Source organism: Maylandia zebra, linkage group LG9 (assembly GCF_041146795.1).
Source record: "Maylandia zebra isolate NMK-2024a linkage group LG9, Mzebra_GT3a, whole genome shotgun sequence".
Classification (NCBI taxonomy): domain Eukaryota; kingdom Metazoa; phylum Chordata; class Actinopteri; order Cichliformes; family Cichlidae; genus Maylandia; species Maylandia zebra.
In genome coordinates, this window is record NC_135175.1 from 23487615 (window position 1) to 23511436 (window position 23822).

The 23822-nt window shown below is 41.2% G+C and overlaps 1 protein-coding gene across 1 annotated transcript in view; it reads right to left on the reverse strand.

The window, feature by feature from the left end:
* The window catches only part of ptprn2 (protein tyrosine phosphatase receptor type N2), a 152425-nt gene that overhangs the window by 56044 nt on the left and 72559 nt on the right, over positions 1 to 23822 (reverse strand). Inside the window, exon 11 of the mRNA XM_004546830.6 lies at positions 848 to 912. Within this exon, the coding sequence (XP_004546887.1) occupies positions 848 to 912 (65 nt within the window). The remainder of the gene's footprint in view (positions 1 to 847; positions 913 to 23822) is intronic.

The following is a 23822-nucleotide window of genomic DNA, read 5'->3' on the forward strand; positions in this document are numbered from 1 at the left end:
GAAATTGTGGTCCTAAAAAAGATATAAGTGGGAGGCAGATGGGCGAAGAAAGGCAGTGACACCAAAAGAGAGACAGCGCAGAGAGAGACTAACGCAGGAAAATGATCTTGTCTATACAGTGTGTTGTTGCCATTGGCAACTGTCCTGCTATGCACAGACCACATCCAGTTAACTCCCAGCATGCCTTATGATCAGGGCAGCTCAGGGGTCTGAGGCTGTCGGTCTCATTTTCATAGAGAAACTCATTTACCAGGCAAACATGGAGGGCTATGACACATCAATAGGTGCTTGATTAGATCCTCACCTTTGATACATATGAATATTTATCACTGTTGAGTAAATACACATTTGCTCTCCTTTCATCTGGATCATCCAGAGAGTCCTCCTGCTCTCCTCTTAATTTCTTCCAATGAATATGTCACAGGAGCTTCAGTGCTCCCTACAAAGTGACAGCACTCAAGATAATCTGGTTATTGTTGCTCAGAGACGTGATCAACACTCACTTTAAGTTTCATAAAATGCACTGGGGCTTTTGTCTTGGTTTTTTTTTTCCATGGTGACAACAGCTCTTAGAGACCTAAAGGAAATGAGTAAGGGGGCAATAATCACTGGAGCGGGCTCAAAAAGATGTGTTTGGAATTCGTTGCTGCAAAAGATTAGTGTTTGGCTGCACGACTGAAGCTGCAGGTGTGATACGGATGCCAAGACAAGTTGAAATCAGAGTTATTCCTGTTTGATGAGCCCCAGCACAGAGAAGGCACACAATCACTTAAGCACACCCACTCTCTCACTCTCTTTTTAAACACACATAGCTGGATAGCAGATATTTTTAGTGAGTTTTACTTACATCACTAACTCCAGCCTCCACTATCTTCAGGCCCGTCTCCTTCTCCAGCTGCTGCTTCTGTTGGACTGCATGGGGAGACAAAAGCAGAGGAGGTGTTGAATATGAGCAGTGGATGACAAAGTAGCAGATTTTTCAGTTCCTGCAGCAGAACAAGTGGACAGTGAAAGTGAGAATGATGCAATGGATATATCAGGCTGAGTCAGATGTCAAACTGGTCATAGAAAATGTACAGCCCACACATAGAGCCAGACAATCTTCATCGAGAGCGAAGGGAAAACAATCTCTGGGGTAAGACAGCAGTAGCCAGCAGTCTATTGTGGTACTTTGGCAGGAATGAATTATTAGTAGGCCTTTAACAGGTAACAACAGGTTAGGGTTAGGTAAAAGGTACATTTCCACACCTGAACTTTGGGATACTTTCCACGGTCTTTGGATTTCACATGTAGCACAGAGCACCATAAAGTGCATTGCAAACTATTGCATTGATGAAATACTTGATGTGGTTTAACATTGAATACAGCATGCAGGATGCACAACACCTAGTTTCTAGTGCTAAATGTACTGGAGTATTGGCTGTATTGTTATACAGTAAATTTACATTTATTTATATAGTGTCAAGTCACAACAAGTCGCCGCAAGACACCTTTTACAGCAAGGTAAAAACACCCTGAGGAAAAAAAAAAACCAGCAATCAAGTGACCCTCTTACAATTGAGCACTTTGCGACAGTGGGAAGGAAAAACTCCCTTTTAACAGGAAGAAACCTCTGGCAGAACTAGGGTCAAGGAGGGACGGCCATCTGCTTGGGGGTGAAGGGAAAAGAAAAAGTAGACCATAAGAAGAAAGGACAAAACACAGAGTTAGGGCCTGGTCATTGCTCTAAATATAGCTTAAAGGTTTTACAGTTTTACTACTGATTCAATCACTGCTGCCATCTTGGATTGCTAACTTGGAGTTGGTGGGTCTGCTGTGTCTCACGGAGTAGGAAATCCGAGTTGAGGGAGCATGAGACTGGACTTGGACACAGTAATTGTATAAGCTAATACTAATAGTTCCAGCATGCTAACAGTGATGTGCAATGATATTTAAGATTAATACAAAATGTGAACAGACATCCTGTTTATAATGATAGCACTCACCATGCAATGCCTCATTTGATTACTTGGTCTGTAGAGCTGTTATCTGCTGTGAGTCTATGATTTTTGGGAGGATATGGCAGCATAATGTAGCTGAAAGGCTTATGCATATTGCATGCACTGCATAAAATGAAGCTGTGGCATGCATAATGTTCAATATCCTATTTTGGTGTGTATGTTAACCATAGATTGCATATAAAAGGCGGCACTTCTGGTTGTGCAAATCTGCATTGTTTTTAACGGCCACCAGGGGGCGACTCTTTAGATCAGAAAATTTGTTTGCATAGAAATCTGTGAGAAACTTTTTACTTGACATGTGATCTGTATAAATATTTTGGTCTTAATTGCTGGTTTCAGGTTTTCTTGCATGTTTACAAGAAAAATGTTGCGTGTGCATGTTTGAGGGCTACACTGTGTGAGAGCGAATGTGTCGTCAGGGTCAAAATACTCAAGACAGGAAAACACAAACTGACAGGTGATGTCACTGAGGCAGTCTGTTATTTACAGTCAGTGATGCTAACATTTGCTAATTGACGCACCTGTCGCACCATTTTTACACCACTGGGAAAACTCAGTGATGATGATGTAACATGGTAGACTAATGTGCCTGTGTTAATTCAGCTCCATATTATTGTGTGAAGTTGCACTGGGTTGGGAGTGGTTTTGTGTGTGTGTGTCACATTTTTGGTGAGCCAATGGCTGGAATGGGGTTGGACTAATTAGAGGCAGGTGTACTTGATTGCACTGATACACTGGTCTACTTATAGCCCACACTACAAACACTGCTGTGTCGTTTTGTCTCTCTGTGCAGGCCAGGGCCTATTATATGCCACAGCCTAAAGGTAGCAGAGTTGCAGAGGCTGGAGTGACCACTGGCTATATGCTTGCAGGGTGGTGGGTCTCCAAGGACAACTTCTAACCCTGTTAAAGGCAACACGTGGAGTGCAACTGGCCGTGTGGCACAGCGGGCTCTGGCCTTGGGACTGTGTGTTTTTATATGATTCATAAATGGGACACTGGACTGTTTTATCTTTTATCTCTTGATATTTTTTTGTCAATAAATTATCTTTTAGAATTTTATTGACTGTCATCTTTTTGCCCACGACTGAGACGGTTGGTCAGACCTAGAATCTTTCTTTGGGTGTGTTACAATGACGCCAGACGTTTTTATGTATGTTACGTTTTTATTAAGTTTTCAATGCATCCATAGTCACACTAGAGCTGAAGTCAACTCTGTAATTTTTGAGAAACCCCAAATATAAAAGTAAAAATATCAAGGCTATCAGTTTTATAATGGGGAAAAGTGATGAACAGCTAGCAAGGCTAAAACGATTGTACCGCTATCCTCAAACATATCATGCCAGACCTACTGAAGATTATCAGACAGCACATGAAGTGCTTGTGGATTCGCAGCACACAATAACTTGAGCTCCTGCCTTTGTTCTTCCAGTAATTAATACACCACCCGAGTTTGATCCTCAGATCTACTGATCTAATCAAATATGGCATGCTATTTCCAAAGCTTTGTTCGCCAAGGATATTCTCATGCAAATCAAACTAAAGTGAGGCAATCTTAAATATCCATCATCCAAGATCACACGTTCTGCCGACTTTTTCCGCCTCCCTGTGCTTAACACCCCTTCCTCACTTTGATAGAAACATTTATATTGGAAAACAAAATCAAAGGGGACCTTAATAGATTATGCCAAATTATAGAGTGAAAGGGAAAATAGAGCATAATATTAATTGAGTTGGTTAGCATGTGAATGTGATTGGTAATGGGAGGGGGAAAGGAAAAAGAGTGCAGTTAAAGGGAGAAAGAGAGCAGGTCCTTTAAATCCCATTTCCCCAGATGAAGGCTATGCAAATGACCCTGAAGAGCTGAACCCCACCTCACACTCCAAATTTGGCAAGGGCCTGTTTAATTAGTATTTTAATCTATCCCAGTGATTCCACTCAGTCCACAATGTATGCAGAATTCTATCTAATTAAGGATGCTACTTTTAGGATAATCATCCATCTCCCTGGCTCTTCCTCTGTCGCCTTTTCACTGTCTGGTTATTAAGGATCCTGCAAACATTGATCATCCTATCATCTCATCAACATGGCAGCGAAGGGGGCATCTTATATTTTAGTTGTCAGCCGGGGTTTTCTGAAAGATGGCTAAAAAGGAGCATAAAGAAGGCTGAGAGAGAGCCGGAAAGGTCAAATATACATTCAAAGTCTCTGAAGAAGAGTGCCACATAAAAGAAGACAAAAAGGAGGGGAAGAAAATCTCCTGCCATTAGTGAGAGGAGAAAAGTCTTCAGCTGGCATGTCTCCAAGATGGAACTCATTTTCATTTCATGCTGCCACCCCTGTATTTAGTCACAGACATATTGGCTCTCCATAGATAGCGACAGTACCTGCTCAGTCCCGGTGCTGTTTAGAAGGGGGGTAATGAGCAAGGTAATTGGGCCCAGCTGGGTGAGGGCGTAGGTGGCGGAGGGAGGTGAAGCTGCTTAAAGGTCATGCAGCGTTTTGGTCCTAATGAGGACCCCTCTGAGGGTCACAACACATCATGAGTCAAACTACGAAAGATTATCCAGGAATCAACACGTGTCACAGAGTCTGCAGCTCAAGGTTTGACTGACAAGCTGACATTAAGCGTCTTCCAATGAAACCAAAGAAGCCTGAAGGTCAGTATACTTGTGAATCAAAGCTAAAACCTCTCCAATCAACCTGAGGGGAAGGACAGTCCAACAACAGCCACTTTAAATATAAATACAATGTACTTGCCAAGCTAATTAGCTGGCACCTGGATGGATTTGGGCTGCAGAGAGAATGCAGCCAAGAGGTAGCTTGTTCTCTCGCCGACTGCACCGATAACAGCCAACCGGATCTCTTTCTGGTCACCCCTTATATTAACCTCCCACTGGAGCTCACTCTCTTTTTCTTTTTCTCAAAGATACACACACACGCTGATTTTGTAGACTTCAAATTAGCCACCAAATAGTCCTGACAGACTGTGGAAAAGAGATGTCAGGTCTCATTTCAGAGAGCCTCCTCCAGCCATTTTAATAGACATTGTCTGAGTCTATTTAGTCAGATCTCTAATACTGAGATCTGATCCCTGCTGTGCATTTGATCTTTTTGGTTTCCAAGTCATATTAGCCAAATCATCTCATGTTCTGCAGTTTTCATATGTGTTTGAATGTGTTCCATTTTCAAGTGGCTTTGAGAGAAATTATGTACAAGGACAATAGTTTCAAGAGAAAATATTAAAAAGACTAGAAATACTGAAAAAAGACTGAAATACTGGCTGCAAACCTTGTTTTCTGCCTTTTTCTTCAAACTCTGGTCACCAAATGGAGTAGCGTAGGATTTTCAGTACTATTCATTAGTATTGCAATATACAACTCAACAAAAAATGAAAAATGAATTGCAAATTAGTGTACCAGTACTTCGTATGCACTCAGTTATCCTAAAAAAAATCCTATCAAAGGGAGCCCAAGTCTTGTCATGCAGTCACTTGATGGTGGGAATTATGAAAGCAAGACACATCAAGATCAAGGCCCTGACTGACAGCAGAGATTAATGAGAAAGAAAATCAATCACCTTTTTGTGAACAAACCACAACCAACCACCAATGCAGAAAACCCACCAGCTAAAGAAAAGAGAAAGACAAGCAAACAAACTTTTGCCTTTTGCTGAAAATGGGGGGGGGGGGGTTAATAGCCTTCACCATGAAGGCATCCTGTGCTGGGAGAAGCTAGCTAATGCTAATAAGACTGAGCAAGGGAAGGAAACCAACTTGCTGCAAAAAAATGCTGTATCTGAGTCAGAGGCGTCAAGGCTGTGTGAAAATCTCAAAGAAGACAAAGAAAGAAAGCAAAACTGTATTACACTATAGTATTATAGTAAGTCCAGATGCTGCAAATGACCCGTGTTACAACTTCTGTTGTATTTAATTTAAGATCTGCATAGTGTGGGTAAGGTGGGTATGTGGTTGGTGCAGCCAGTGCACAGCTTACAGCTGATTGGCTTCATCCTGAGGTCTATCCGGTCTTTAAGTGATGACGTGTTGAATCCTGCTCCCGACCCAAATTACTCTGCGCTTAATAAGGTTCTTGTGTTTTTAACATGTTTTAATGCTTTGTATCTTGTTCTATTTAATCTCAACAAGCCCCTAAAAACAGTCTGTGATCACTGTCGGTCTCTCTCCATTTTCATTGCCGCTATTCGTTTTAAAGCTCATTTTTAAAGCCTTAGGATGTAACTATCCGGTTGTTCAGTCTGATGTCACTAGTAGGGGTGGGTTTTTATAATCGATTCATCGATTAAAATCGATTCTGGCTTGGATAACGTAAAATCGATTCATTAAAATCCTGAATCGATTTTTTAATATAAATTTATTTTGTCCGAAATGCCAGAATCTCTGGTGACATCTCACAAAATTTCAAGAACCACCAAACAGTAAATGAGAGCAGGTACAGGGATTCTGCACATAGACTTAAACACACAGCGCGACCCGCGGATCAGAATCAGTTAGATGTCGCCTTTCTCACAGTCGGGGCTGAAAGCCGACAGCTCACTGATCCGGGTCCGCGCTTTGTGTTCACGCCCTTTATGCGCTGATTCTAAAGCTGTTAGTTTGATCTCTCTCCAAACAATATTGACCGAACCAGCAGCAAAAGAAGATCCAAACGCTTCACATAAACATCGTCATGAATTCACTCTTTTACTGTTTTGCTTCCATTGCGATGCGCAGCTCTCTCTCTCTCTCTCCCTCTCTCCCTCCCCCTCTCTCCCTCCCACCCTCTCTCTCTCTCTCGAACAGTTTCGCTTTCTTCATTATTCGCTTGCTTGTTATGCACAAGTCTACTGTTGTTTACAGCGCTGTCGGCCGCTGTTTTTTCCCTTTTACATTCTTCCGAAAAGAAAACCTCATTTCTGCTGTTCAATACTGAACAAATTTAAACTTTTTAATATTATTCAAAATGCAAAATGCTTAGCCGTGTGTCTAATAAAACCGCTGTAACGTCAGTGGTAATGTTCATTAATTAATGGTTTTCTTTCGTTTTTGATGTACTGCAGAATATTTTTATAAAATCCCAGGCCAGGAAAATCACCTTCATGTTTTTCTGTGTTTTATCTTCAGCTACTTTGACACAAAGGCATCTGCTGTGATGCTCACACCTTGGATAAAGTCTTGCGAGTGTCAGCTTCCTTTTTATAGATACAAAAATATGTAAATGTTCTGATCTGAATTATACTTCTGACTGTCAAAATTTCCCAGATTTAAATCGAATCGAATCGAATTAAATCGAATCGTGGATCGAATCGATTTGGGACCTTGTGAATCGGAATTGAATCGATTCTAGAAATCAGTGACGATACCCAGCCCTAGTCACTAGTCGTGTCTGGACCTAAACTCCGCTGCAGGTCCATTTATCAAACGATCACTATGGCATTACTGAGAGTTGAAAAACTGTCTAAAGTCTTTCATCTTTAATAAAATGATCAGCGTTCTGCTCTACCAGGTGTAACAATTGAGTTTAACATCCAGGCATCCATGAAAACGGAATTTATGACATTTAACGGAGTTAGAAGTTAGCAGGGAGTTAGCTCGCTAGCTTCTATCTACAGTGGGGCAAAAAAGTATTTAGTCAGCCACCGACTGTGCAAGTTCCCCCACCTAAAATGATGACAGAGGTCAGTAATTTGCACCAGAGGTACACTTCAACTGTGAGAGACAGAATGTGAAAAAAAATCCATGAATCCACATGGTAGGATTTGTAAAGAATTTATTCGTAAATCAGGGTGGAAAATAAGTATTTGGTCAATAACAAAAATACAACTCAATACTTTGTAACATAACCTTTGTTGGCAATAACAGAGGTCAAACGTTTACTATAGGTCTTTACCAGGTTTGCACACACAGTAGCTGGTATTTTGGCCCATTCCTCCATGCAGATCTTCTCGAGAGCATTGATGTTTTGGGGCTGTCGCCGAGCAACACGGACTTTCAACTCCCGCCACAGATTTTCTATGGGGTTGAGGTCTGGAGACTGGCTAGGCCACTCCAGGACTTTCAAATGCTTCTTACGGAGCCACTCCTTTGTTGCCCGGGCGGTGTGTTTTGGATCATTGTCATGTTGGAAGACCCAGCCTCGTTTCATCTTCAAAGTTCTCACTGATGGAAGGAGGTTTTGGCTCAAAATCTCACGATACATGGCCCCATTCATTCTGTCCTTAACACGGATCAGTCGTCCTGTCCCCTTGGCAGAAAAACAGCCCCATAGCATGATGTTTCCACCCCCATGCTTCACAGTAGGTATGGTGTTCTTGGGATGCCACTCAGTATTCTTCTTCCTCCAAACATGACGAGTTGAGTTTATACCAAAAAGTTCTACTTTGGTTTCATCTGACCACATGACATTCTCCCAATCCTCTGCTGTATCATCCATGTGCTCTCTGGCAAACTTCAGACGGGCCTGGACCTGCACTGGCTTCAGCAGCGGAACACGTCTGGCACTGCGGGATTTGATTCCCTGCCGTTGTAGTGTGTTACTGATGGTGACCTTTGTTACTTTGGTCCCAGCTCTCTGCAGGTCATTCACCAGGTCCCCCCGTGTGGTTCTGGGATCTTTGCTCCCCGTTCTCATGATCATTTTGACCCCACGGGATGAGATCTTGTGTGGAGCCCCAGATCGAGGGAGATTATCAGTGGTCTTGTATGTCTTCCATTTTCTGATGATTGCTCCCACAGTTGATTTTTTCACACCAAGCTGCTTGCCTATTGTAGATTCACTCTTCCCAGTCTGGTACAGCTCTACAATACTTTTCCTGGTGTCCTTCGAAAGCTCTTTGGTCTTGGCCATGGCGGATTTTGGAGTCTGACTGTTTGAGGCTGTGGACAGGTGTCTTTTATACAGATGATGAGTTCAAACAGGTGCCATTCACACAGGTAACGAGTGGGGGACAGAAAAGCTTCTTACAGAAGACGTTACAGGTCTGTGAGAGCCAGAGATTTTCCTTGTTTGAGGTGACCAAATACTTATTTTCCACCCTGATTTACGAATAAATTCTTTACAAATCCTACCATGTGGATTCATGGATTTTTTTTTCACATTCTGTCTCTCACAGTTGAAGTGTACCTCTGGTGCAAATTACTGACCTCTGTCATCATTTTAAGTGGGGGAACTTGCACAATCGGTGGCTGACTAAATACTTTTTTGCCCCACTGTAAATACAATATAGCATGTCCTTACTGCGGGGTTTTGGAAACAAATTAAAACGTACAGCTCTGTTATCACTTCCAGCATAAATGAAGACAGAAAACTAAACAGCAGTGACATTTGTAGGGTTACTGAAGTTGGGCTAGCTGGTATATAATGATGTGCTACGTGACCGCTAGCGACACAGCTATGTTAGCATAATATAAACAAGCTAACTTTTTCTCCACTCAATAAAAGTTAACGTGAGTGTTCTCGGTGGTCAGGAACAAATGTAATCGCCTGGCAGGATGCTGTAAAAGGACCAAACTTCAGCCAGGAGAACAACTGAGATAATCCATCCACAATATGAGGTTAGTCATTCATATACTGCTGCATGGGCTGGGCTGTAGTGACATCCTAAGGTTTTAAAAACTGAGCTTAAATAAATGATTAGTGGTAATAAAAGCCGAGAGAGGCCAACAGTGATCACTGACTGTTTTAGGAGCTTTTTGAGATTAAATAGAAGAAAATACATAACATTAAACATGTTAACAACACAAAAGCCATATTAAACGCAGACTACTTTAGGCCCGGAAGTAGGATTCGTCACATCATCACTTAACAATCGGATAGCCCAGCCTTGCAGCAGTATATTAATGACTAACCTCGTAGATGGATTATCTCAGTTGTTCTCCCGAATGAAGTTTGGTCCGTTTACAGCATCCCGACATGGGATTGCATTTGTCCCGAACCACTGAGTGGAAAAAAGTTAGCATTCATTCTCCAGCTTCACTGTTTATATTATGCCAATAAAGCTGTGTAGCTAGCGATCATGTAGCACATCATTGTATACCAGCTAGTCCAACTTCAGTAACCCTACAGAAGTCACTGCTGTTTACTTTCCTGTCTTCATTTATGTTGGAAGTGATAGCAGAGCTGTACGTTTTAATTTTTTCCAGAAATCTCTCAGTCAGAACATGGTATGTCATGTTTAGGTGAACCTAGCGAGCTAACTTCCTGCTAACTCTGTTAAATTTAATAAATTCTGTTTTAATGGATGCCTGGATGTTAAACTTAACTGTTACACCTGATAGAGGAGCTGATCATTTTATTACAGATGAAAGAATTTAGACAGTTTTTAACTCTCAGTAATGCTGCAGTGATCGTTTGACTTTGGGACCTGCAGCGGAGTTTGGGCCCAGACACGGCTAATGACGTCAGACTTAACGACCGAATAAGAAGCTAAACCAAAATGACTGCCACCTGCAGCAAAAGAGCATTCACTTCCCCATCTCTCAACCAGCCACACTGATGCTGATTTGTAACCTGCCACTGAAGGATTAAGTAGACCTGAACTGCCCTTCCTTTATTTTTGGAACAGTTTTCTCTTGTTTATGTTCACTTTTGTATTTTGGTTTGTTTCTATTAGTTAAGTTAGCTTAATTCATGTAGTGCTAATTTATATTTGTGCATCTCTAAGACTGCTGATGAATAAATACAGCTTTTATTGTATGTTAATAAGTTGCTTTTGTGGCTGCTTGGGGCTTGGGTAAATGGATGCTTTTCATGTTTTTGTCACGGCCCCCCTTGACAGGATGTAAGAGGCTGTCAAAAGTGCCTTCATCTGACAATACAACCCACAGAAGGACTGACGACATGTCAGATGACACTGTCTTGAAATTTTGTCTTGCCCTTTGATGTCCCTTTTTGCATAAAATGCCTGAAAATCACCGATCTGTGTAGCAGCCTTAGCTACTACTCTACAACTGTAATGTGGGTACGGGAAAGCAAAGGAAATTTTTAATTTTTGCGAGGGAGTAAAAGAAGGAGGATAAAGGAAGCTTTCCCTGTAAGGTAATAATTTTTCAGTGCCCCACTGCTGAGTGGAAAACTCCACGCGCCATATGGAACATGAAATCCGATCACAGCTGCAGTTAATAACAACTGCAGGTTAGTTTGGCCGTTCTGTAAACTGAGACACCAGTTTTTCTGACATATTTGCTGTTCAAGAAGTGCTTTAAAAAAATACATGAAGTGTATTTGAAATTGTTTTAGTCTCCACATGAGAAGGAACATTTTCTATTTTCAGCATTGTCCTTGTCCCTGTAAGTATAATAAATAAGAGAGAAGGCCGCAGTTAAAATACACAAAGGTCAAAACTGAAGATGTTTCGCTAGAAAACTTGACACAACACAATGGATTTCATATAACGTGTCAAATTTGCTGGATTGTGTGGAAAATCCATTGAAAATTAGAGTTGGTTGTAAAAGTACTCTAGGACACGTGCTTTGATTTAAACCCTCGTGTTAAAAATCGCACAGTTCAGCTAAGTAAATAGAAAGAGTGAAGAAATGCTCAAATTAAAGTTGCCAAGGACTTGTTAAAGAAAAGGAAAAGGCCAACTCAATCAAAAGAATTGGTTCATTTTCTCGAAAAGCACGCCGAAAGAAAGATATATATTAAGAAAAAAAAGAGGCAAGCAAACATTTACGCTTGATTTTATGTGACCTTTAAATCTTTAAATTGCTCCGTAGCACATGTGCTCGACAAAAATTATCCAGTGGCGAGATTTAATTTGATTAAAACGTTGCTTTTCTACACCATATGCTGAAAACTGGAGCAATTGTGCTTCCTCATCATAGATTCTAATAGCGATTCAGAAATGATTATCATGAAGTCATCAGAGCTTAAAGTCATGAATATACATATATATATTCATTTTCCTGATTTACGACAGGGTTGTTATTGTTAGAAGCAATATAAATTCAGCATCAGGAGACAAATCACCCACTGGAGGCTGTAAGTATTTTGTATTTCAACACAGCACAGCAGCCGGCACTGTCACATGATCGTTATGTTGCCTCTTTGGCCAAATGGGGGTATACAGTTGACAAAATGCATATTTCACTAGCCCCTGATTGATCTGTTAATATTGAATAACATCCACAGCCGTTCCATCTATCTATCCGCCCCTCCTCCCTCCTCTGTTCCTCAGGTCGTCCATATTCACCACTTCCATCACTCCATCCGTCACTCCAACCAAACAAAATGAAAGTGTTTATTGCAGGGGAGGGCTGACGCTCACGCCTCTCCACAGCCGTTAGCCTTATCAGCAGGCAATCGCTCCGATATTAAAGCTGCCATTCCGCCCATCACTTTCCCCCCGCACATATGATGACTGTCTCTACCTATCAGAGGTAGAGACTGAAGAAAGGAGGAGAGGGGTGGGAGGGAGAGGGAGGGGAGATGCACCTGATCCCCCTGACAGATAAGATGCATGGCAACCCATTTTTCAGTCAAAAACCTGGGCGGAGAAACAAAAACAATAATATTCCTTCATAGCTCGGTGTACGACGAGCCGTGGCGCTGATTTCCGTGCGGCAGCATATTCATTACACGTATCATATGTAACATGCATGTGACCCCTTTACATCGGTACGCAGATGCTTATCAAAATGTAAATCAGCTCACGGATATTGCTGTTGCGTTTAGAAAGCTTATTTGTTCATCCTGTCTCTCGCGCTCTCTATTTTTCTTCTTTTTTTTTAACCTTCTGTGAAATTTATCAAAGGGAATATTGCGCAGGAGACACAAACATCCTGTAAATAACTGAATAAATACGAGTATTTGAGCGCAGGCACAATTTCTCTTTAGAGAAACCCACAGAGAAACTCTGCTCTGCCTTTCCTCGTTCGTGAGTGCCGATTGTTATTCTTCTCCTCGGCTTATAAAAAATCAAGACGCCAAATCAAAGCACCTGCACCTCTGAGGAAAGCTACAAATGAAAGAGAGGAACAAGGCAGGAGAAGAAAAGAGTGCGTCGATAAAAACAAGACACTTTAATGCCACCGCTGAGTGACATTACGAGCTAACAGATTAACTCACGAGCGTTACATCAAAACTAAAACACAGAAAATCAAAGCAAGTGTGCTGAAGATCGCACGGTCAAAAAACTGTAACGTAACACAGTAATCCCAGAGTAATTAAGTAAACGAAGTAGTTGACTTTTGCATTACTAAAAGCTGAATTAACATTACCAACTTCTAACTTTGCTCCACTTAAAAGTACGTCCAGAGTACATTTATTTTGTTGTGTGCATCCACTCTAGTCCGCACTTGTTTATTAACACTGTTGTAATTTTAACGTATTTTAATATAATTAAGTATAATTACTGACCTGCATCTGCCTAAAACTTGGGTCAGCAGCCTTCACTAACAAAAGAGCCATTTCTGACCTAAAGAATCTGAATGAAACCATCACTTCACATAGAAACAGAGTCTATTAAACATAAGTTAGCTGATCAACATTACTAATAGATGCAAAGAATAAAGATTTTAGTACATTGTTTGGAGCTTTAACTTTGCAATTTCATTACAATAATATGATTTTTTTGTGGAATTTAGAAAATCGTGGAACATAAATGTCTAAAACATTTTACTTTCCATTGCCTCAAAGCAACAAGCTCAAAGCTCGAACCCACTGGCCCACTTGGGCCCAAGTGTGACGTTAGATTGAATGAGTGGAAGAAAATGAATGAATGGATAGCATACAGTGGTCCCTCGTTTACTGAGGGAGTTACGTTCCAAAAATAACCCGCGATAGGTGAAATCCGCGAAGTAGCCAGCTGTATTTTTTTTTAAAATTATTTTAGATGTTTTAAGGCTGTAAAACTCCTCACTCTTCTTTAAACTCTCAAAGTTCAAACCTTCGTAGAAAAATAAGTCCAGTATTGTATAATGAAACCCGCGGTTGCCTTAGACCACAGGTGTCGAACTCCAGGCCTCGAGGGCCGGTGTCCTGCAGGTTTTAGATGTGTCCTTGAGCCAACACAGCTGATTTAAATGGCTAAATTACCTCCTCAAAATGTCTTGAAGTTCTCCAGAGGCCTGGTAATGAACTGATCACTTGATTCAGGTGTGTTGACCCAGGGTGATATCTAAAACCTGCAGGACACTGGCCCTCAAGGCCTGGAGTTCAACACCCCTGCCTTAGACGGTGCAAAACATTTCATTGACACTGTTGTGTTTGTTGGGGAGAAAACTTACAAACATACAGTGCAGCACTTCAGCGTGACGCTGCTACCGATCCAAGATTTATGTCAATTTGACAAGCGGAACGCATTCTGTACTGTACAGGAGACACGGCACGAGATTGATTGATTGACAGTGGTCTACAGGCAATCAGGATGCAGAACACAATGTGCTGAAAAAAAATAAAGAAAAAAAAATGGAAAATTGCACCAAAGAAAATCAGCGAAACAGCGAGGCCGCGAAAGGTGAACTGCGTTATAGCGAGGGACCACTGTACCTTCAAAATTTGTACTGCCAGGAGAAAATATCTAAGAGCAAGTATAGTCTTACTTTGAAGCAGAGTAGCCATGAAGCTACGAAGGACACTTTGAGTCCTGCCTTTGTCTGGCTGAATCAAATTAAAAGGACCCCAATAGAAACATAACCAAAACATATAGCAACTGAGTAATGCCAGAGTTGAACTGATGTCCTTGATTTGCTGTCTGGTTGTGCTCTCTTTCATCCCCAGATGGATACTTTTTAGCAAATGGAGCATGAATCTAAATGTAGATTTACAGTGAATATGAACCGATATATACCATACACATTGTTATAGTTGGAAATAAAACAATGAACATGTAAATATTAAAAAATGAACTATTTTTCATCTTCAGATTTATATTTATTCTTTTTTTTATTTGGTTAAAGCCACGAGCAGCTAACTTTTATCTTTGCCGTAAAATGTTGTAATTCCTTCTTTTGTATAATCAAAAAAATAAACAATCAACTAAGTCTTGTAAAACTGTTTACAATGTGTTAAGAAGCAGCTTGTAATCAGAATATTACAATTGACTTTTAAGTTCATCCACTTTTAGGACTGTTTATCAATTCAGCCAACTTTTGGACGTTTACAGTGTACCTTTTTTCCCCCAGTTTTAATCAAAGACTTGATTAATTGTTCAGTTTATTAAAAACATTGAAATCAGACTTTCCAAGAACCAAGATGTCTTCAAACTGCTTGTTTAGTCAGACAATCAGAAAAACATGAAATGATTAATCCCATTATTCTGGCGATCAGCAGGAAAGCAAAAATCTTTGTCGGATGCTTTTCAAATGTGAATATCTGTTGATTTTTTAATTTCATCATTTTATGAACCAAACACATAAGAGAGATTCGGAATCATCGAAAACATGTGAAAGGAGAATTTTTATTTAATGTAAGACATTTATTTATTTATTAAAAGTATTATTAAATTTTCAAACAGACTCACTCTATCCACTCACTCTAACACTATGATCCAAATAATGATCATATAGACTACTAACACTAAATAATATAGCAGATAATCCCTCAGACGTAAATATGGAGTTACACAGAGCTGAAAAGAAAAATCTTCCTTCCAAGCAAACCCAACATGGCGATACCTATGACATCATTAAACTCTAATGTCCAATAAGGAGTGCCAATCATATACCACCATGCCTGTCACATGGTAGGACCATACTGTTACTAGCAGGGGTCCTGGCTCGCTCGCTGTTTATTCACCCCGATCGATCGCTTCCTGCGGATAAGCCAACAGTGCTCCTAAACAAACCAACTGCTGTTATTCAGCCTAAACCAACACACCGGGAACCTTTGATATCTAGCTGAATTCAGCTCATGAACTCTGCCGCAACATATTGCAAATCACGGAAAACCAAAGCCGAAGTCAAACCCTGTTTTCCGGTTAACACATTGCAGGTGATGTTAATAAAGGAAATGTAGTTTGCTGCCTGTTTTCAGTCGTGCAATCAGCAGGCACTTTGTGTCTGCTACGGACCCTGCTGCGGCCTTTGCTATCAAATACTCTACAGGCCCTTTCCTTTTTACAAACTGAGCACATGACACCTTTATAATTGCATCCACTCTTATTAGAGACCCTTTTCAAAGATGGTTGAATAATACACCGAGATGAGTGCAGATGTATGAGCGCCCACAGACACGCTTAAACACAAATACACACTATCTGTTTCTTTGCCGGCTGGTTGATTAATAGATTGTGGCTGCTCTGACACTCTGTGTAGAATAGGCATTTTGCCTTTGATAGGTGCTGACATCAATTCTTCACGGACTGCAGGAGACCAGCGAACAGAAGCAGTACTGGCAAATGACTTGGATGGCAGACACCTCCAGATGTGGGAGAAACCCCACGGATGTCACTCCGCATTCTCCTTGGGTACACGTTTAGATCGTTTACGCCGCCTTTCAGAAATGACAATCTGCAGATGTGTGACATATGCGATGCAAATCACATCTGACAATCACTCAAAAACAGCCGATAGGTTTGTGGATCACAGTGAGCGATGTGGTAAACAATGCGCATCTGAAGCAATCATGGTCATCAGAAGTCCAGCCTGCTTCAGAGCCACGCTGCTGAATCTTTGGGTGACCTTTTCCAAAAGCACAAGCTGGCAACCCTTCTGCATAAAAACCATTTACTGCGATCTTTAGGGAAACCTCAACAACTGAATAGTGTTTACACATCTAGCGCCAGACTGCTCCCGATATAGAGCACTGCATATACTCATGCAATATGTGACATACAGCTAAAAGCTGGAGGATTACTAGGAGCTCTTTTCTGGGGTTAAAAATATCCAAATGATTAAATGATGCTTGATGTATTTCCTCGGATGTTTATGTGATACAAGATGAAAACATCTGGAAGGCTGCCACTGTCTGAAGGGAGCCTACTGGGGAAATGCTTATTGGAGGAAAGAATGGTGAAGCTGACACACACGCACGCACAGAATGACGAACTCGCTCCTTCCCCAGCTTCCCCACTGAGGGAACTCTGACAGAGGCAGCCCTACCTGTCACTGTGGCAGCAATTATCCTGCAGGCTCTCTCCACGGACTGTCTCCTGCAGGTCTCCACATTACTAACCACATCACTGAGCACACACACTTATTGAGTATGCACACTGACGCACAGGAGGGCACACTGCACACCCACGAGTACACATACTGTACATATTCACACACACGCACATATGGCTGTATGTGCGGTTGTGCTTTTCATCCACAATTCGCTCTGCACAGGCTAATGGCTCGAACGAATTGTAATGATGTGTTGGTGCAGACATCCTGCTCAAGCCAGGAGAAACACACAACATTGTGTGGATGTGAGTGCTCATGCAAGCATGTGCACATATCTCTTATGGGTTCTGCTAAAGATAAATATGTTATCAAAGGTGAGACGGGTAAGAAGTCTGCAAATACACACATACATGAGAAAAACTAACAAAATAAGTAAATACGCTCAAGCCATCATAAGGTTTAAAAATGAGAGGTGGAATTAATATCAGACCAGGATATAAGCTCTAGTGAGTCAAGAAATAATTCGTGGATATTGGAAGGGGGGTAAACAGACATGCTCAAGAGAGCAGGGTGTCCATTTTGGCTGCAGGGAGGTCTTCTGGAGGAAGCTTGTTTCACGCCGGTTCACTGGAGCTCAAATGCAGAGCTCAGTCTGAGTTTGAGAAACAGGTTGACTGTACAGAGCTGTGAAGGGTGATTTCAGCGAAAGGGAAGGGAAAAAAAGGAACCTAATGTGACCTCATTACTGTAGATTTGTTCCGACTGTCATTAGGAATCACAAACGCCATCACTCAAGTCAGCAATATGAAGGAGAGGATGATGGAGGGGGTGGAGTGAGCAGGGGTGGGCGGATGGGTTGATAGTAATCAAGTGGATTCAATCTTAAAACAAGATCTATCATCAAACAATCTATAGATGACAGTGAACATCAACACATGTGGTACGATCGCCCAGGCGAACGCATGTGGCCCAAGGAAGCAGATGCGTGAGCAATAAAGGACAATTAACACCACGACCATGACACATTAAACCGCATTATTACGCTTGAGCCACTAGAAGATGATGCCCAGCTGCTCAGGCGCAAGAAACCTGGGTTATTTACAAATGAAGGAAATATTACAGTGATGTGCACTCTATTTAATGTTAAACTGTCCTCATAAAAAGGACAGTAGCTCAATTATCCACTGGCAACAAGAAACAACGTTATTATAGAGGAGCAAAGTCCACTAGGTGAGGGGGCAAGGTGTGTTATAGATTCGTTTGTGCTAATCTATAGATACACAACTGTTTCCTGCACATAACCAAGTGGCTATTGTAACTTGATTAACTGTAACTGAAACCATGAGCTCCAAGCAGCTTCCTTTTTATGCTTTAAGATAAATAAACACGTACTCACTGTTGTTACTCGCGGTGGTTCTAGCTCCTTTGGAGTGACACTGAAGCATACAGGGTTAATGGATAAAGAGCTATATTTTGAGCTAAACCCAGCTCTTTTCCTAAAGCTAACCGATCAGCTCGTGTTAAAGAAAAGGCAAAAAGCATGCGAAGAGGAAACTAATCAGTGAGTGAAAAACACAAATATCCCAACCACAAAACACCAGAATCTCCAGGCTGAGAAAAAAGATTTATCGCCACCCGGCCTGCCCTCCTTATATGGACTTCAGTGCTCTTTAAATCAGGGCCATTAACTCTCAGAGTCCAATGCTGCCCCGGCAACTCCATGAGAACATAGAAAAACAAAAGAGAAGCTACAGGACCACTTAAAATGAGCAACTTTGGATTTCTAAGCTGTGTCCAAAATTACTCTCTTTAATTAATTTACTTCTTTTTAAGGCTAAAGTCACACTAGGAAATTTGCTGGATGATCAAAATGATTACAACAGTGTTCAATCAACTCGTGATCTCTGATCCCTTTGAAATTCATGCTTCTAAGACGAGGACTAGGTGCCATCTTCAAACCAACTTTGATCCATTAAGACAGTTAAATAAACTCTGCTATCAGTTTTTGATTGGATAGAGTGAGGTTTGCAATAACATGCAATCTGTTTGTGATAATAATGCAGTTAATTGTGATAAATGTCAAATATGTTGCTATTTACACCTGAAGTGTAACGCTGTACCAGAGATAGAGCAGACAGCCACCGGTGGACTGTGAAGAATCCACACATCAGGCTCAACCGTCTCTCAGCCACACACTTACAAACTATAAATTTATAAACAACAGAGATAGCTAGACTAGTTGTAATCATCACAGCTATGACTGATTGCAACATATTGGCAGTCTGTCTGCATTTATAGATTAAATTAGATCGCAGTTAATTGCAGACCTCCGTCAGCCTGTCTGAGAGTGACTGCCTGCAGTCTAAGTCAGACCAATAGAGGTTGTGTCCCATCAGGCAAACTGTGAAATCGCCTTGTAACGAAAAGTGGTCGCTCATAGATTGAGCGTGCAGCACTCTCATCATCTGGGCCACCAGTTGACAACTACTTGCAACTAACCAGATAGCAATAAAATGAAATTAAATAAAATCATTTAAAAATTCAGTGCAATCACTCATTAACTACCAGCTTTTCCTGGTTGCATGGAGGTTGCTATCTTATTTTTATTCTAGTGTAATCGAGGTCTACCACACCCCTATTTTGAGGTGAGCATTAAAGTGAGATTTCAGACTGTTTCATGCTGTTATCATCGCTTAGTTACTTCCTATCTGTGCAGATTTTTAACAACCAGCGCTTTCTTGTTTTCTGGTAAGGCTACAGAGAGAAAAATAAAGGCACATGCTGAACTGTTGTGCTTTTTCACTCCACTCCACTCTTAAAATGCCACTAAGAAGTTAGCACGGCTTTGCACTATAGGGTCACCTTAAAATGACACATTGGTCTCTAATGACTGGTTAGGGAAAACTGAACACCCTCCCACGTGGAGGTTGGTCAGAGTACAGAGCAGAGCTACTGTTAGGCTGAAGATGGAACGAGTGTAATGACTTCACAATTATGTCTGATATCAGGCTACGGGCTGAAAATTTTAGACTCAGTTCAGACACAAACACACTAGACACTTTATTAGGTACGCCACGCTCAGACATGGTCCATATTGACACGACAGGATCGGCAACAGCTGCTATAGATTTGTCAGCAACACATTCATGACGTGTGTCTCTCGTTCCACCACGTCCCAAAGATGCTGTTTGAGTACACTGAACGTGTTGTCATGTTCAAGAAACCAGTTTGAGATGATCTGAGGTTAGTGACATTATCCTGTTAGTGAAGCTACACTGTGGTCATCAAAGGATGGACATGGTCAGAAGCAATAATCAGGTAGGCTGTGGCATTTATGATCCTTAATTAGTACTAATTAATATTTGGCACTACTACTGAAGTGTGTCAATATCCTAAATTCATTACACCCCCAGCACCACCTTAACTGTTGATACATTGCAGGATGGATCCATGTTTTCATGTTGTTTATGTCAAATTTGTAGCTTCAGTTTCCTGTTCTTAGCTGACAGGAGGGGCACAAGGTATGGGCTTCTGCTGCTGGAGCTCATCTGCTTCAACGTTCAACATGTTTTTTTTGTGATGCTCTTCTGCATACCTTGGTTGTTAACAGTGGCTATTTGAGTTACTGCGGCCTTCCAATCAGCTTGTAACAGTCTGGCTATTTTCCTCAGACCTCTGGCATCAACAAGGCATTTTTACCCAGAGAACGGCTGCTCACTGGATAGTTTCTCTTTTTCAGACCATTTTCTAGAAACCATCCTACATTCAAAGTCACTTAAATCACCTTTCGTCTTCATGATGCTCGGGTTGAACTTCAGAAGATGAAGCGGGCACGAAGAGCTCATTACACGTGTATTATCATGCTTGTCAATCCTGTGTATACGTATATGCTGAAATCCCATCACTGATGTGTTGATTGATAGCTGATTATGGTTGCAGCTAATGAGTATCTCTATCATTAATTACTCTGATGGTTACATTGTTAGATAATCACTTAATCATTTAATTTATAAGATGCCAAAAATAAGAGGTAAATGTCCATCTCAGTTCTCAGGGTGAACTTTTAAAAAAAGATGAGCTCTATCGTTTCTTAAATTAAAAACAAAATAAAAACTCAAAACGAGTCCAAACAAAGCAAAGAGAAGCAGGGAAATCTCACAATTTATGTGAAAGTAAGAAAAAGACAAAACCAAAAAAACAGCGGCGAAGGAACAAAAGAGCAATAGTTTAAAAGGATTTTTTCTGCCTGAAGGTTTTCTTGTAAGGCCCGCACTCTCACTGAATACATGTGCCAGTATGAGACTGTTAAAAGTTGCCACCATCTTCCAAAAAGGATGCTAAATCAGGATGAAATATATGTTGAGCTGCTAATGTTGGTCTTACAGTAAGTCCAGATTCATCAAATGAACAATATAAGAATACAGAGCTTCTGTTTACTCTAGCTCCCCCCATTTCCATCTAATGCACTGTCTGAGCACCTAGATTAGATTTGCGAGGCTTCTTTTATTATTTGAGAGAGTCGAGATGCTTTCAGCTCGGGGAGGTTAATGTCAAAGCGAAAACATTTGCTGCCAGCGGCCTTTAAGCAAATCCCTCCAACCACCGGTACAGATGTTAGCGGACATCTCTCCTCAGAGAGTGGATAAAGCGGCCGAGCGCCGCGTACGTCCGTCCGCCCGCCTCTCTTCGTCCACGTGATGCACCCTGGCTGCTCGTCAGATCGCCCCGTTAATCTCGCCGCGCTGCCTTCCCGCGTACAGCTGGGAGTGGGGGGTGCAAAATGAAAGTGTAACACAACGGCCTCATGCCAGGTGTCAAAATGAGAAATATGACATTTCCCTTTTGAGATTTTATTAGTTGTGATATCATTTTGCATTCAGCCTGCCTGACGTGTCACCCAGCCCTCGCTCTCTCTTTTTAAAAAAATTTTTTTATTATTATTTTGCTTCGGGATAAAATGTGATAATCATTATTATATGTCTAAAGCAGAGCAGCTGTGGCTGCAAAGAGGAAAAGAAAAACGCAAAATGCATTCAGGATGGGGCACAATTGGAAAATCAAAATACACAGTTTGACTAGTGTGTTTGCTCTCGCATAATTCTCCCCACTCTGAATCAATCATCTTACTGCAGAGTTTCTCAAACAATTGCTTTTAAAAGTGAGGCAGCACAGCATGATGATTAAATCTATACACCACAGCAGCGCCGGCATGCAGTTGTTTTTTTTTTTTTTTTTTCAGGATTAATTTCATAAATAACTGCACAAATCTTTCTATATGTTTCAAGCTCTCCTGTGACTGAACTTTCAAGTAGTTGGAGAGGGAAAGACAAGGCTGTGTAAGCACACCTCGCTGCCTTTTTAAGGACACCTGTTGGGCTGCATGGCTCATCTCCTCCTCATTTAGCCGTCTGTCTGGGCTCCGTGGGGCTGATTACCAGGAAGAGCTGATTCCAGTTGCAGTGCTTATCAGTCTAATTAGAGCCCCTGGCAGGTGACTTGAAGGAAGTTGTATGTCTCACGGATGTTCAGGCGGAGCAATTTGTACAGGGATGGGGGCTGGCACATGACAAAAATGCAATATCAAAATCATAAGACGGAAGGGTATGAAATTGTGTTTTGAGAATTGCGGTGACAGATCAGTCTTGGTAAAGGTGATTCAGTGCGGGGGATATATTTTCAGGGCTTTTTCTGGGGAGCAGAGGGGCGCCTGGAGGAAGTTAAATAGAGTCTTTTGCATCACTTTTATCATGCAAAATTTCAAGCGGTGACAACAAGTCAAGAGAAAGAGGTGACATCTTGAGTAACATCTTCTGGTGAAAGTATCAACTGTCAAAAAAAGAAACAACACAGAGAGACAAACTCAGACAGGCTGTGTTTCCACAGAAGAGAAAATGGGAGATGGAAAAAAAAGATTTAGAAAAGAATATAAAACACCACAGAAAGAAAGACACACGAAAAAGGGCAAACAAAGTGAAAGACAGGGGCGGAAAGACAGTGAGAAAAGTTGAGGACAGCGTGCAGGAGGAGAAGAGTTATCCAGGTAGTGTATCAGTCACCGGTAAAAGGTCAGTAGTCTGCTGTTCGCACATCCAGGTGCTAATGCAACACCTCTCACACCTTCCGCAGCTGCTGGTGTCTGTCTGCCTGCAGGTTGGTGGGTAGAAAGACTGTTTGTGCTAGAATAATATGCTGTAATCCCCCATCTCAGATGTGGCCTTAACACAGGTAATTGGACTTGGAGTGTGAGGAAGCCTGTGGCTAGACACACACACACACACAGACACACACCGCTGTGTAGTCTGATTTGAAATATGAACAGAATTGCTCATTTTCTCAAGAGAGATAAGCCCTCTTTTATTTTGTTTGTTTGTGAAGCAGAGCTGCTTTAGTTGTGATGTTACACTGTCCTGTTGAGCTCTGAATGTGTTTTGAGAATGTTGTATACAGTAAGACTAAGACTAGAAGATCATGGCTTCTTTATTATCCTATTTCTTAAACCAAAAACCAGAAGAGCAAAAACTAAAGGAATGTTTTTAATCTGTTTTTTTGTTTGTTTTTAAGCTTTAATGTAAGCTGCAGATATTAGCATTTCCAGCTAATGTAGCGCTAATACAGTCCGAGTCATAATTTGTCATACTTTGGTAGTTTTCCCTGTTTTATAGCCTGTTTTCTACATAGTCCCTTATTTTCAGAAGCTCAAAATGAAGACATAACATCTGAAGTTGATTCAAAATGTTAAATTTGCATTCTAATCAAGTCAAGGATACTCTGAAGGA